Genomic DNA, 12,569 nt, shown 5'->3' on the forward strand with positions numbered 1-12,569 from the left:
GTCAGACATAGATCATTCTTTGGTGGGCGCCAAGATCCCTCTGGGATCTCTTGTAATTGTTGTGATGGGTATGATGAAAAATCACTAAAAGGGGAAAATACTGGATTTAGAGAATTTCAAGAGGCACAATGGGCTGAAAAGTTATGTGATTATTATGACATTGCTATATTTTACAAAACTGGTAAATTATAAAGAACCCAACTATTACCGTAATATCTAAGTCATGATTTTCACAAATTTTGTTTAGTTCTCCAGAATGGAACAAAATCTCAAAAGATGACCGTGAGAAGATCGGACTCACATTTGAAGATGATGGAGAATTCTGGTAAAGTTTCATCAGATGGTGGGCTATTCAAATCGCCTTTCGTCCGTGGTCCGTCGTCCGTTAACAATTCTTGTTACCACTATTTCTCAGAAAGTTCTGAAGGGATCTATCTCAAATTTCATATGTCGGTTCCCCTAGGACCCTAGTTGTGCATATTGCATTTTGGGACGGATCGGTCAACAAGATGGCCGACAGGCGGCCATCTTGGATTTTGATAGTTAAAGTTTGTTACCGCTATTTCTCAAAAAGTACTGAAGAGATCTTTCTCAAATTTCATATATAGGTTTCCCTAGGGCCCTAGTTGTGCATGTTGCATTTTGGGACCGATCGGTGAACAAGATGGCCGACAGGCGGCCATCTTGGATTTTGATAGTTAAAGTTTGTTACCGCTATTTCTCAAAAAGTACTGAAGGGATCTTTCTCAAATTTCATATGTCGGTTCCCCTAGGGCCCTAGTTGTGCATATTGCATTTTGGGACCGACTGGTCAACAAGGCGGCCATCTTGGATTTTAATGGTTGAAGTTTGTTACCACTATTTCTCAAAAAGTGCTAAAGGGATCTTTCTCAAATTTCATATACATGTTCCCCTAGGACCCTGGTTGTGCATATTGCATTTTGGGACCGATCGGTAAACAAGATGACCGACTGACGGCCATCTTGGATTTTGATAGTTAAAGTTTGTTATCGCTATTTCTCAGAAAGTACTGAAGGGATCTTTCTCAAATTCCATGCATAGTTTTCCCTTGTACCCTAGTTGTGCATAGTACATTTAAGGACTGATCCATAATGCCTTTCGGGACTGATCGGTAAACAAGATGGCAAACCAGCCGCCATCTTAGATCTCATTGTTAAAGTTTGTTACCACTATTTCTTAGAAAGTACTATAGCGATCTGTCTCAAATTTTATATGTAGTGTGTTTGAAAAAGTTTGAAAAGCAGGGAAAAGATCCCTCTTTCCATTGTCAGACATAGATCATTCTTTGGTGGGCGCCAAGATCCCTCTGGGATCTCTTGTTCTATTATATAAGAAATTCTCCCGTCTGTTTAATCTAGACGTTTGAAGGGGGGGGGGGCAAAGCTGACATGTATTATATAGCACAGGATTAAGTATATCTCTCAGCAGCTCGCCAGTTAGTATGTTATAGCATGACCACGCTAAGGGCAGCACGTACACATCTAGTACCAAAGTATCACTCCCAGTTATTGTGAAATAGCTCATGTATAAATAAAATAGAGTGGCATTATGGTATTCAAAGCTTTAATGTTAATTCATAAAACGATACATTAAGATGGAAACTATTTTCTTGCGTATCTCCGGTCAAACTTGATAATAAGATAAAGTACGATACATTCTGCACACTTTTTACGCAACGAGATTTTCCAAATGGAATGGACGATCTCGGCGATACACCAACACAATGCTAGCACCAATTAGAGCGAAGCAGGCCAAGAGAATGGCGTTGAGGAACATGAGTGGCCAAAGTACAGTCTTTGAGTGCGAAGTGTTCGACTTAGAGACGGCCATGAATTCCACATTGTTCGATATAACAGCCTCTATTTCACTTCCCTGTACATGCGTATTTCGTTGTGATGGTGATTTTGAATTGAAACCTATCGTAACCATATTGGAAAACTCTCCTTTATTGTCATTATCATCGACACCACGGATAATAAATGCAAAACCTTTATTTGTATCTAAGAACAGTCCCGTGACGTTTATAGTCAAGTACTCTGTGCTTCCAGCAGGCAGCGGCTTTCTTGTACTTCCGGTTACAATGGCATCTTCCGGTAAGTTAGGTGAATCGTCCTTTAACTTTAAGAGATCCAAACCATTTTGTCCGTACTTTATATCATACATAACAGCTAAAATATACAAAGGAACAAAACATTAGCATTGTTTTACTTTTTAAAGATGCTCCACCGCCGACAGAACATAAATGATATTCATCATTTGAACAATAATTGGTGTTTAATCGCGTATGTATATGTCTAATTAACACAAAAAATAATATGAAATAATTTCGTTTGCCTTTTGTGCGTGCGCAATCAGTACTTCATTCCATATAGGATATAGTGCCACAGAATTTTTTCGGGATGCAATTAATTATTTTTTATATTTTTTAACTTTAAAATTAGTAACTCAAACTTTTCGATGGTGGTTATGGTGTAAAGTAAGTAACTTTTGTAACTAAAGAAAAATACTCAATCGTCTGCTCCTGTTTTTGATAGTGAAAAAATACCATTTGTCAGCGGTGGAGCATCTTTAATATCTCACTGAAATTTGAGAATCCCGCTTCCGTCATGTTTGACTTTAGTTTTAAAGGTGATTATGATGGTCTTTTATCTTTTTTTTTCAAAAGCCAGAACTATAATCTAACAGGTTTATGTCAAAAGAAAACGCACAAAATTCGATACTCATATGTGACTCCAAATTAATGAGTATACATGTAATACCAAAATAATTTGAATCAATCATAATAGCTATAATTTATTCTCTTCCACAAAACCATTGCGAAGCTTCATGAGTTTTCGTTTTTATAATAGTAAAATCTGTAAATACCTCAGACCCGAGCTAGCAAAAGTTACCTATCCCATGGTCAAGGTCGTCTCCTGGAGCTGTCCAAGACAATGTCACTGTCATGTTTATTTCCGACTTCCGGACTACGCGTAGATCTATTATTCTCGATGGTGGATAAATATCATTTCCGCCGGATGTAGAAGGTACCAGCCATCCCCGTGTATGGTCGGCGTGGAGGTAGACGGAACCACCGTAAGATGACCGGCTAATGTTTAGTGTATCTGAAAAACAACAATATGCGTGTTTATATTTGCCAAGGAGTTAAAAATGAAAGACACTGTTTGTAACAATACCCACTGTTTATGTCTTGTTTTCCGTCTGAAGATTGACTGATCACAGACCCGTTGCTGTTTAAAATATCCACATTCAGCTGGTAGTGTCCGGATCCGGTCACGTGTGGGAAGTAGCGAGAGTATATCCCGTCATCCTTTAGGATGTCCGCGCCTGCAACAGATCATTCTAAAGCTGTAGAAATCGAATTCCTATATCGTTTTTGTTTTTTTTTATTAACTTTAAGTGACGATTAAGTTCTTGTTTGTTTATCAAAAATCATATGTTCTTCGATTCATGTATTCCTTGACGATTAAGTTCTTGTTTGTTTATCAAAAATCATATGTTCTTCGATTCATGTATTCCTTCAGAAAGACCTTCATATGTATTCCTTCAGAAAGACCTTCATATGTATTATGTAAAAAAATGATGCCTCGATGAGAATTTGATATTTTATGTGGTTAAGTTTTATTGCCTAGAAGGAAAGCGATATCAAACAAGTACAATAAAAATGCAATAAAAATGCAAACGAACGTTTTATAATGGTTTGCATAATCATTACTTTGCTCCATTAGCAGTAATAGGCACCAATGGTAGCTCTAAAGACGACATCATTTTCTGTCTAAAAGTCTTTTGAGCTACATTGACCGTAGTATTGCAAAACTTCCAGCGATGAAAATGTTACATTTTACGTGTGTCATGTAATTTTGTAATTAAATCCAACAATATCAAACATTTTTAACATAAAATGGTTATTTATTTACCCACCTCCACGTCTAAATTATATTTTGAAGCACTTTTGAATGGCTCACATCTCCTACACGGCTCACTTGGCCACCATGATGCCTTCACGTTAGAAAGTCTCAAGCTCCAAATATGGTAACTAGTACCATACATGTATATGGAATGAACTAAACAATTTCACTACGAAAGAAATATAATGTCACAACGTTTTACGCAACGTGAACCTTAAATTTTTTTTTGCTAAATTCTAACTAATACTTACATTTGTTCATTTTCACCATGTTTATTCTTAGTTTGTTTGTTTTTTAAAACTTTTAAACATATTTTACCTGTTGAGTGTTTCATTTCGCCACGTTTTCCGGTAAATCAAACATGGCGACGGTTTTGAACAGTTGTGTTTGCCTTGGATTTTACCACTAATAGTTGATGAAACATTATAATCGAAAGGTTTGTGAATTGAATATTGATCATAGTTGTCAGAACAATATGTGGAGAGTTAAATCAGGATATTTTCCTACCCGAAACATATATTTTTATCAGTCTCAAAGTTATGAAAGGCCGTTCATGTCAGAAACGAGATAATTTAACGCGTTAACATTTAACGCGCTAAGTGCGTTAAAAGTAAGTTTAACGCGTTTGATGCTATAAACTTTTAACGCGTTAAAAGTAAGTTTAATGCGTTAATGCTATAAACTTTTTGCGTGTTAGATGTTTAAAACGCGTTAAACATTTTTTTAAGTTTAACGCATTAAACATTTTTTAAGTTTAACGTGTTAAATGTTGCAATTATATTTTTAATGCGTTAAAGTTGAAAAACTAAGCTAACCAATCGGAGACGTCGTTTCATGAGTTCGCCAGATCAACAATCAGCAGCAGACCACAGATCATAAAATTAGCCATCTTGGCGGACATGTTATATGATGCTGACAAAGACGTTTAATTCAAATACATCACATATTTGTTTAAACTGTATAGAAACCAGACGTCGAATCACGTGCTTCGGGCGCTGGAAATATATACATTGTATCGTACGATGACAATGACGTCATCAATAAAGGGAAATAACTCTAGATCTAGCGTGTCCACCTCTCTAGACCTACATGTAATATAGACTCTAGTCATCGGAAAACATTTGTTTGAATGATCAGGGTTTTTTTCAAATACACCTTTAACTAAGAAATATGAGGTCTCAAAAAACCAAAGAAACCAGCAAGGCAGGCTGCCCAAAAAACACAGTTGTCTTTACAAGTAAAATCTAAAATATCGTGAATCTCTAACAAACGGGGAGTTACTGGGGACTTACAGGATTGTGCTGTGCCAATTTCTCTCTTAACACCCGTTAAGACAAGTTTTACATGCCAGGTTGTAGTAGAATCAGGTAGATTTTCAGACTTGTGCAAGACTGATATAATATTTAAGTAAGATTTTATACTGCTAAATTTGAATTTTTCACATCATCCAAATAGGCGACATACATTTCTACAGTCTCTATATCTGCCGGAACACTTGCTAACTTATGGGCCTTACAAAAACTCAAAAAAGTATGTAAATGAGTTTTATAAGTCTCTGATGTGGAACTAGCCCACCCCTTCTTTTTCAGTCTTTTCACATTGTGTTTGAGTCTCTCTGTCTGGGGATCCGCGTAATCCCCACCTATAACATAGGAAAGAAGGGGAAACATGCTTTAACAGTTCATCGGCAGTAAAGTCAATAAGGTTATAACTAGTCACAACACTATACAAGCGAGAGAGCTGACCTTGCTCATGAAGGCGATAAGCACTATCTGCGATAGTGATTTTGAAATTATAATATGCAGATATCCAAAATAACGATCTTAAACAAAACATAAGTACACTATTCTTAGAGGACTTGTTAATAATGCTCATGGTGGTCATATTGTCCGTTGACACAATCACAGTTTTATTACACCACCAAAGGACCCCGTAAAGCTGATAATACGACAGCCATTGTTTCTTTAATATTAATATGTTCAGATGACATCACTGGCAGGTCTAATTCCCAATTGACATAAAAGTAATCACCATTAAAGTACCCTGCATATCCTTTACCACAAGCGTCTGTATGTAGGCCTGTTAAGAGGTGTTGACTCTATAAAGCGGACACAGCCAATAAAAGCTGACATAAACGTTATCCACCAGTTTAAGTCGGAGAAAAACTCATTATTAAGTTTAACTTTTGCATTAGAACTTTTATATTCACTTGGAATCAAATTTAGCATACGTCTGAGAAAGGTGCGCCTCCCTTTATCACTGAACATGCCCAACTGAGCTTTCCACATAAAGATTCTAGTTGTTTGACGCTTTTTTCCAACAAACGTATATAGTAAGTTTTGAAATTTGGTCATTTTTTCCTGCGGTAAACACAATGTTAGTTCCGTCGTGTTGATTAAGACTCCAAGGAAGATAAGCTGCTGACTAGGACCCTCGATTTTGTTCCACGATATATTGAGGCCCAATTTTCTCAGAGTTGAGATGAGTAATCGAAGACCTCTACTGCATTGTTCAAAAGTGTTTTCGATAATCAGAAAATCATCTAAATATGCGATAACTGTCACATTAAAATGAACTTTCATGATATGACACACAGACGAACTCAGCTTTTGAAAGATTTTATGGCTTTTGGCATACCCAAACGGTAATTTTGTGTCATACATATATGATGGTGAGGTTTCTCCCTTAAACGTCCACTTTAAGCCTGTGAGTGCATAATCTGAAGGATGAATTTTTACTGAGCGGTAGACACTTTTTAAATCCACTTTTGCTAAGAAATCACCTGGTTTAATGATAGAAATAGCACTTTTTAAATCCATATAAGAACAATCTGTATCCGAGGTATAAGAATTTAAGCATGCATGTATAGGCCGACTAGCATCACGAATTAAGCGAACATCCCCGTTAGCTTTAGGAACAGCTCCAAGGGAACTAATTATTGTCGGTTTTGTATCTGTTATTACGTAATTTTTAGCGATAACTCTGTGAGTATCTGATCTTCAACTTTTTCATTATATAAAACAGCTGAGGCATAATTGTCTCTTACGACTTCTTGGTATAGACCAAATTTTGAAGTAAGCTTAAATCCATCACGTATACCAACTAGAAGTTCCTCCCTATCCTCACAGTCGTTGGGGAGAAGTTCTTCCCACGCCCCATGTTTTAAACAGTTTGTACAGTCTAATGTTGAGCTGGTCCGTTTTTGGGGGTCCCTATGACAGTGGGGTAAGATTTGGAAGTGTCTTGGGAGTGGTTAACAGCCGAATGAACACTTGAAAGGCAAATGGCACAATTATGTGCCATCCTAAATGTCGGTCGCGTACACATGTTACTGTTGAAGCTACGACAGATTTCTTTCCCGTTAGGCAGGAAGGGACCCTTCATACGTCGATCCGGTGCACTGTTGTGATATGGGGTTTGAATGCCAGCCTCTTGAAATGCCCTACACGTGGCATTAGAGGATTTATGAACTAGGTTGAATTCTCGTAGATCTTGTCTGTATGTCCCCCACTCAAAATGCTCCCTGGCTTGTTGTTCTCGATATTCCTTATCATAAAGGAGCACGGAAAACCAAACATACTTGGACGCGAGCCGGAAAATGTCAGTTGTATACTTTAAGTATGGCGCAGAATTGGGGAGATTGCCTGATTTTGCATTCATGATTTGGATGTTCGCGAACCCCCATTGTTCTAGTGTCATTTTTTCAAAGTACGAGTTTTACCTATTCTCACCTCCATATTTTTGCCTAGATTCACAGAATCATATTGGGGAATAGGGTCCTGCCAGATATGGTCTTAGATTTTTAAACATTTTCGCTGTTCGTTGTTATTGTTCAAATTGTTCAATATCAACTCACCGACACTGGCAACGGCTCCACTCTCGTGACCTTGACCGTGATCCCTAGAATTGTCTGGTGTCACCTAATCTTTTGCGAGTTCGGTTCGTATTTTTTCCTTTTCTTCATTAATTTTTCTTCGTATCATAATTTTTTCTCTGTCAATTTTTATCCTTTTCAGTTCGCTTTGCAGTTGTTGTAGCTCTTCGTCGTCATGATCGTCCACGTGGTCGCCATCACTCCCCGGCATGGGTCCATGTTCTGGCATCGTCAAAGATTCATGGAAAACGTCTTCCTTATCGAAGGGCGTCGATAAACCCTTTTAGTCTTGCTCCGCTCCCGTTCGCTTGGGACGAGCCCCGCCGTTACCTTCAGCCATATTTCAGCAAAAATCATCAGCAAAAAATAATCAGCCTTTAGCGTGGCTGTTGAAGCACATGTCAATTGAAAACGAGGCGCGGTAAAACATTGCGGGAGTACATCAATTTTTACAAGCACTAAAATACAGAATGCGGGAAAATAGCGAAACGACAATACTAAAATTATATTTACATGTAAATAACACCTAGTGAAATCCATTGTCAACGATGGGCAAATAATAAACATGTACAACAATTCAAGTTAGTATATAATATATTGCGAAGATTGCAGATTGATAACACACACTTCCTAAAATTAATTCTAAAATTGCATCCATTACGGTGCTTTACATATAAGATATTAATCATCGTGCAATATATGCTTTTGTAAGTTGTAACTTGTATTTCATCTGATATGACGCCCTCTCACTATAGATGTAACATTACAGAATATATATATTACAAACATAACACGTTTTAAGTTTAAAGGATTTGTGCAGTCAAAAATGATAATTTCAGTTTATGCTGGAAATGGCTTTATTAACACGTGTAGAAACCTCTCCGTGCCGTGCGGGACCTGTAAGCCGTCGATATCGAGGTCAAATTTTCTGACCGTCCGATTATGCTTAAATTTTCTAGCTCTAAACCGTGTGACGTCATAATAGTCCGTGGCTTATATAGCTGTACTATAACTGATGTGCTATCACTTTTATGATTACTATTGAGTGAAGTTAATCGTACAATAACTTTGGCTCGAATGTAAATAATTAAAAGAGTGAAATTCGATGTTTCAAATACTCTGTTTTATGCTCTAATAGCAGGTATCTTCGTGTAATTATGAAAGCAAATCCGCACAGAAATAAAAGTTTCGGATTATTTTTGTTGAGGAGTTGAGTAACGAATAAGCTAGTACTAGTACTATGTAGAGTATATTATATGATTTTTCCGGTTTTTTTTTTATTCATACCTCTAAAACGTCTAAAATGGTCTTAGGGCACTCTGGTAGGTCCATGTATATAATATGTAACTAATTTTCAGACCCCTGTGCTGTTCAGAGGCGGTTGTGGGTTTTCGACCATATGGGAAAGGCGAAAAGCACAGTTGCCTATGTGCCAACGGATAACAACGTTTCTGATTGGTTGTCAAGTTTAACGCGTTAAATGTTAACGTGATAAAATAATTATTGACGTGATAAAAACATTTAAATGTTAACGCGTTAGCATTTACCGCGTTAAAAGTGTGTTTAACGCGTTAAATTATCTCCTTTCTGATATATACGGCCTTTCATACAAAGTGTCCGATGTGGATCACATCGGGGCTTTCAACACATCGGCAACGGGGTGGAATTCATACCCTGCCGGGAACGGAGTGATTATTCGGTCTACGCTTGAACGTTTGAAGGTACCGCGATTAGGGTCACACAAGGGCACATTCCAATGACATTTGGGGTTGTGTGAAGTATTGTGTGAATGTACATACCCGATCCCTTGTCAAACAACATCATTTTGTAAGCTGTCGCATGTTCTCCGTCTTCCACACCTGGTCGGAATACCGTGGCGATAACCTTTAACCCTGTGACCGGATGTTGCCCCTGTGTGACGTCAGCATACGCCGCCATTTTTGGTGGCACAGAGTCATTGTACAACACAAGCCGGGCCTTTAGAGTAACAGGTACGACGCCACTCCTCTGTCCACAGTTTGACAATACGACTAGAGAGATAGTCGACTGAAAGTGTTGGTTCTTAGTTCGGAACTCCCATCTTCCCACCTAGATACAAAGCTGTAGCATTATCTTCGGATGAATATCAATCTTAAAACAAATCACATAATCACCTAAAATGCGACGACTCTCATTTCTTATGGAGAGATTAGTTTTTGGCGAGGGTTACCTCGCCATTGTGATCGTGGTTGCAAAATTCTCTCACAGTCAATTTCCTCAATATGATTGGCTAAGAACTTGCTCGCAGATACTAGCGCTCCTAGCGGCAGTGTATTCAACAACTTTGATTTTACCGGGAATTTTAAATAGCAAATTTTGAGTATGAAAGTTACTGAAATAAGCGTATCTGTAATGTTGAAATAGGAATAGTAGATAACTGCTTTCATATCCTTACCATATACATCGTCCAAATGATCTTAGATTGGAAAATTTTCACTTGAATTGTGTACAATGTATCTAGACTTTTCGTCCTGAAAATGTTGTTTTCAATACATGAAGACGTTTCGTCCCGAAAATGCTTCGCTTCGCCCCACGCGTTTAGTCCCTACTAGTGACAATTATCCCGCAACGGAAAAAATGAAATCTATATTTCACCTCAAACATTAAAATTGTTACAATAATGATTTTTGCACTTTGAATCACATTAGTTCGGGAGCAAATATATTTCAGGACGATATGGAGATTTGTTTATCACGGCTGCGTTATGCCACATGTACGTGTAAATCCACAATGGAAGAAAGACAACTCTAACAAAATTTTGGACAAACTTGGACTACCGATAAAATAGCACGTGACAGACGGTGAACATTTTGTAAATGTCCAAGGTGGCGTAATCTTAAAACTAACGGCAGTTAATAAGGTATGAATATTTACCACATCCATTATTATCGATAATTTTATAAGCACATGTATAAATATCAGATTATATCTATATACTAAAGCACGTTCAGAGATTACCACTAAACCATACTTTTAAAACATTTTAGTTATTTTCACCACAGGAGCTTGACGTTCTGATCATATACATACAGCATATTCATTAAACTAGGTAATACGAAGTATAAATTTTTGGCCGAATGACATAAATCATATGTGGAATGTTCATATAACTCGAAGTGATATTTTTTGGACTACTAGATCGACGAAAATGCCGATTTCTTCTTCATAATTCTTCCGTAAAACGGCACTTAAAAAGCTGTTTCAATCTGTAACAAATGTAGAGAAAACTGTTAATTGTTTAGCAATTATCCTGAGTTATATTTTACCAACAAGCATCAGAGATTAGCAATTAAAACTTACATAAACATATTCCCGACTCTCACTTGCATTGTGTGATCACTCGAGCGGAACTAATCTCTACCACCTGGCACAGTCTTACAAATGCCCACATGATCACTGTTTTTAGTGCGATTACATCTTAGGGTGTGAACAATGTTAGTTTTTTTTAACTTTTTACTCAACAAAATAGACTTTGCGCACCATCATTTTCTGTATAACTTATTAATTTACCACTGTACCCATGCGTACGTGTGTATTTATACTTCTTTGTGCACATTATATAACAACGGCTATAGACTGTATATTACAATCAATTTATGAAGGACAAAACTCTTACATGTAAGAACAGGAGGACTGAAGAACAGCGGGAATTAAACTTCAATAATATTTCCTCTATGCTGGTATTGCTATTTATGATTAAAATGTTTAATTATATGATATTAGCCTTTTCACTAATTACTCTGTTAATACATTTATTGTTTCCTTATGTTTTACAGAATGTCAGCATGCATGTATCATTTCAACTGGAAACAGCCTAGGAGAAGAATTGTGTGAACAAAAAGAAGTAATTTTCAACTGTGGAAGCTTAATATTGTAATGATTTTCAATCCGAAAATAATTACTATCATCATCTTCAAATTTCTTATTCTGAATTTAACTGTAATATGATTTAAGCATATACCTGATATTTGTTAATATTCTATGACATGTACATGCTTGAAATGAAATGAATAAATAAAAGATTATTTAAATTTAAAACACAATATGACATTAGCTGTTAATACTTTTTGTCAAAAACATATTAAGCTTATCGTTCATAACACACTCGTCATCACCTTCGAGACAATTTAATGAAAATCAATTAAACATTATTTGTATAACACAGGTCGTCTTATGTTTTCCCCGCCTTGACTATCAATGTTCCCTGATCACTCTGAAAGTATTGATTTTACTTTTTTTTTGGTCACCACATGAACTGCCTTTAAATCAATCACACCAATGAAACATACATTTACTGCATTCATTATAACACTGTAAGGCAATTCTGCAAGATCAGCGAACATTATTGATTTACCTTGAACATCTACATGCATGGTACCATATGTAACAGGAGAGGAGAAAATGTAGCGGCAAGACCGGGATTCGATCCCGGGACTCTCCGAACACTAGCTGAGTGCTCTAGTCACAGCTCTACCCACTGAACTACCTGGTCATCGATAATCGACCCAGTCCAGTCCCGCTACACTCCTCCCTCTTTTTTTGAATACATACGAGACCCTTTCAAACACCACAACCGTTGGTTATTTAGTTGGGTGCCAATTCTGTAACAGGAGAGAAGAAAATGTAGCTCTTCTGACTGAGCTACCTGATCGCCGATAATCAACCCAGTCTGATCCCGCAACAAATATTTATCTGGTTATTTTATCTCCCTTCCTTTTTTCAATCTA

General features: G+C 37.1%; 1 protein-coding gene and 1 long non-coding RNA gene across 2 annotated transcripts in view; one reads left to right on the forward strand and one right to left on the reverse strand.

Moving 5' to 3' along the window:
* Nucleotides 1-1,567: 1,567 nt before the first annotated feature.
* LOC138315108 (calcium-activated chloride channel regulator 1-like) overlaps nt 1,568-12,569 on the reverse strand; it is a 37,545-nt gene continuing 26,543 nt past the window's right edge. The window contains exons 9-12 of the mRNA XM_069255853.1: nt 9,603-9,891; nt 3,202-3,348; nt 2,913-3,125; nt 1,568-2,189 (exon numbers count right to left, since the gene is read on the reverse strand). Of these exons, the coding sequence (XP_069111954.1) occupies nt 1,690-2,189; nt 2,913-3,125; nt 3,202-3,348; nt 9,603-9,891 (1,149 nt within the window). The 3' untranslated portion in view covers nt 1,568-1,689. The remainder of the gene's footprint in view (nt 2,190-2,912; nt 3,126-3,201; nt 3,349-9,602; nt 9,892-12,569) is intronic.
* LOC138315110 (uncharacterized) lies at nt 9,901-11,885 on the forward strand. Its single transcript, XR_011207461.1, has 2 exons — nt 9,901-10,702; nt 11,619-11,885. It is a non-coding gene; the product is annotated as an uncharacterized lncRNA (long non-coding RNA).

This window comes from Argopecten irradians, chromosome 2 (assembly GCF_041381155.1).
Source record: "Argopecten irradians isolate NY chromosome 2, Ai_NY, whole genome shotgun sequence".
Lineage (NCBI taxonomy): Eukaryota > Metazoa > Mollusca > Bivalvia > Pectinida > Pectinidae > Argopecten > Argopecten irradians.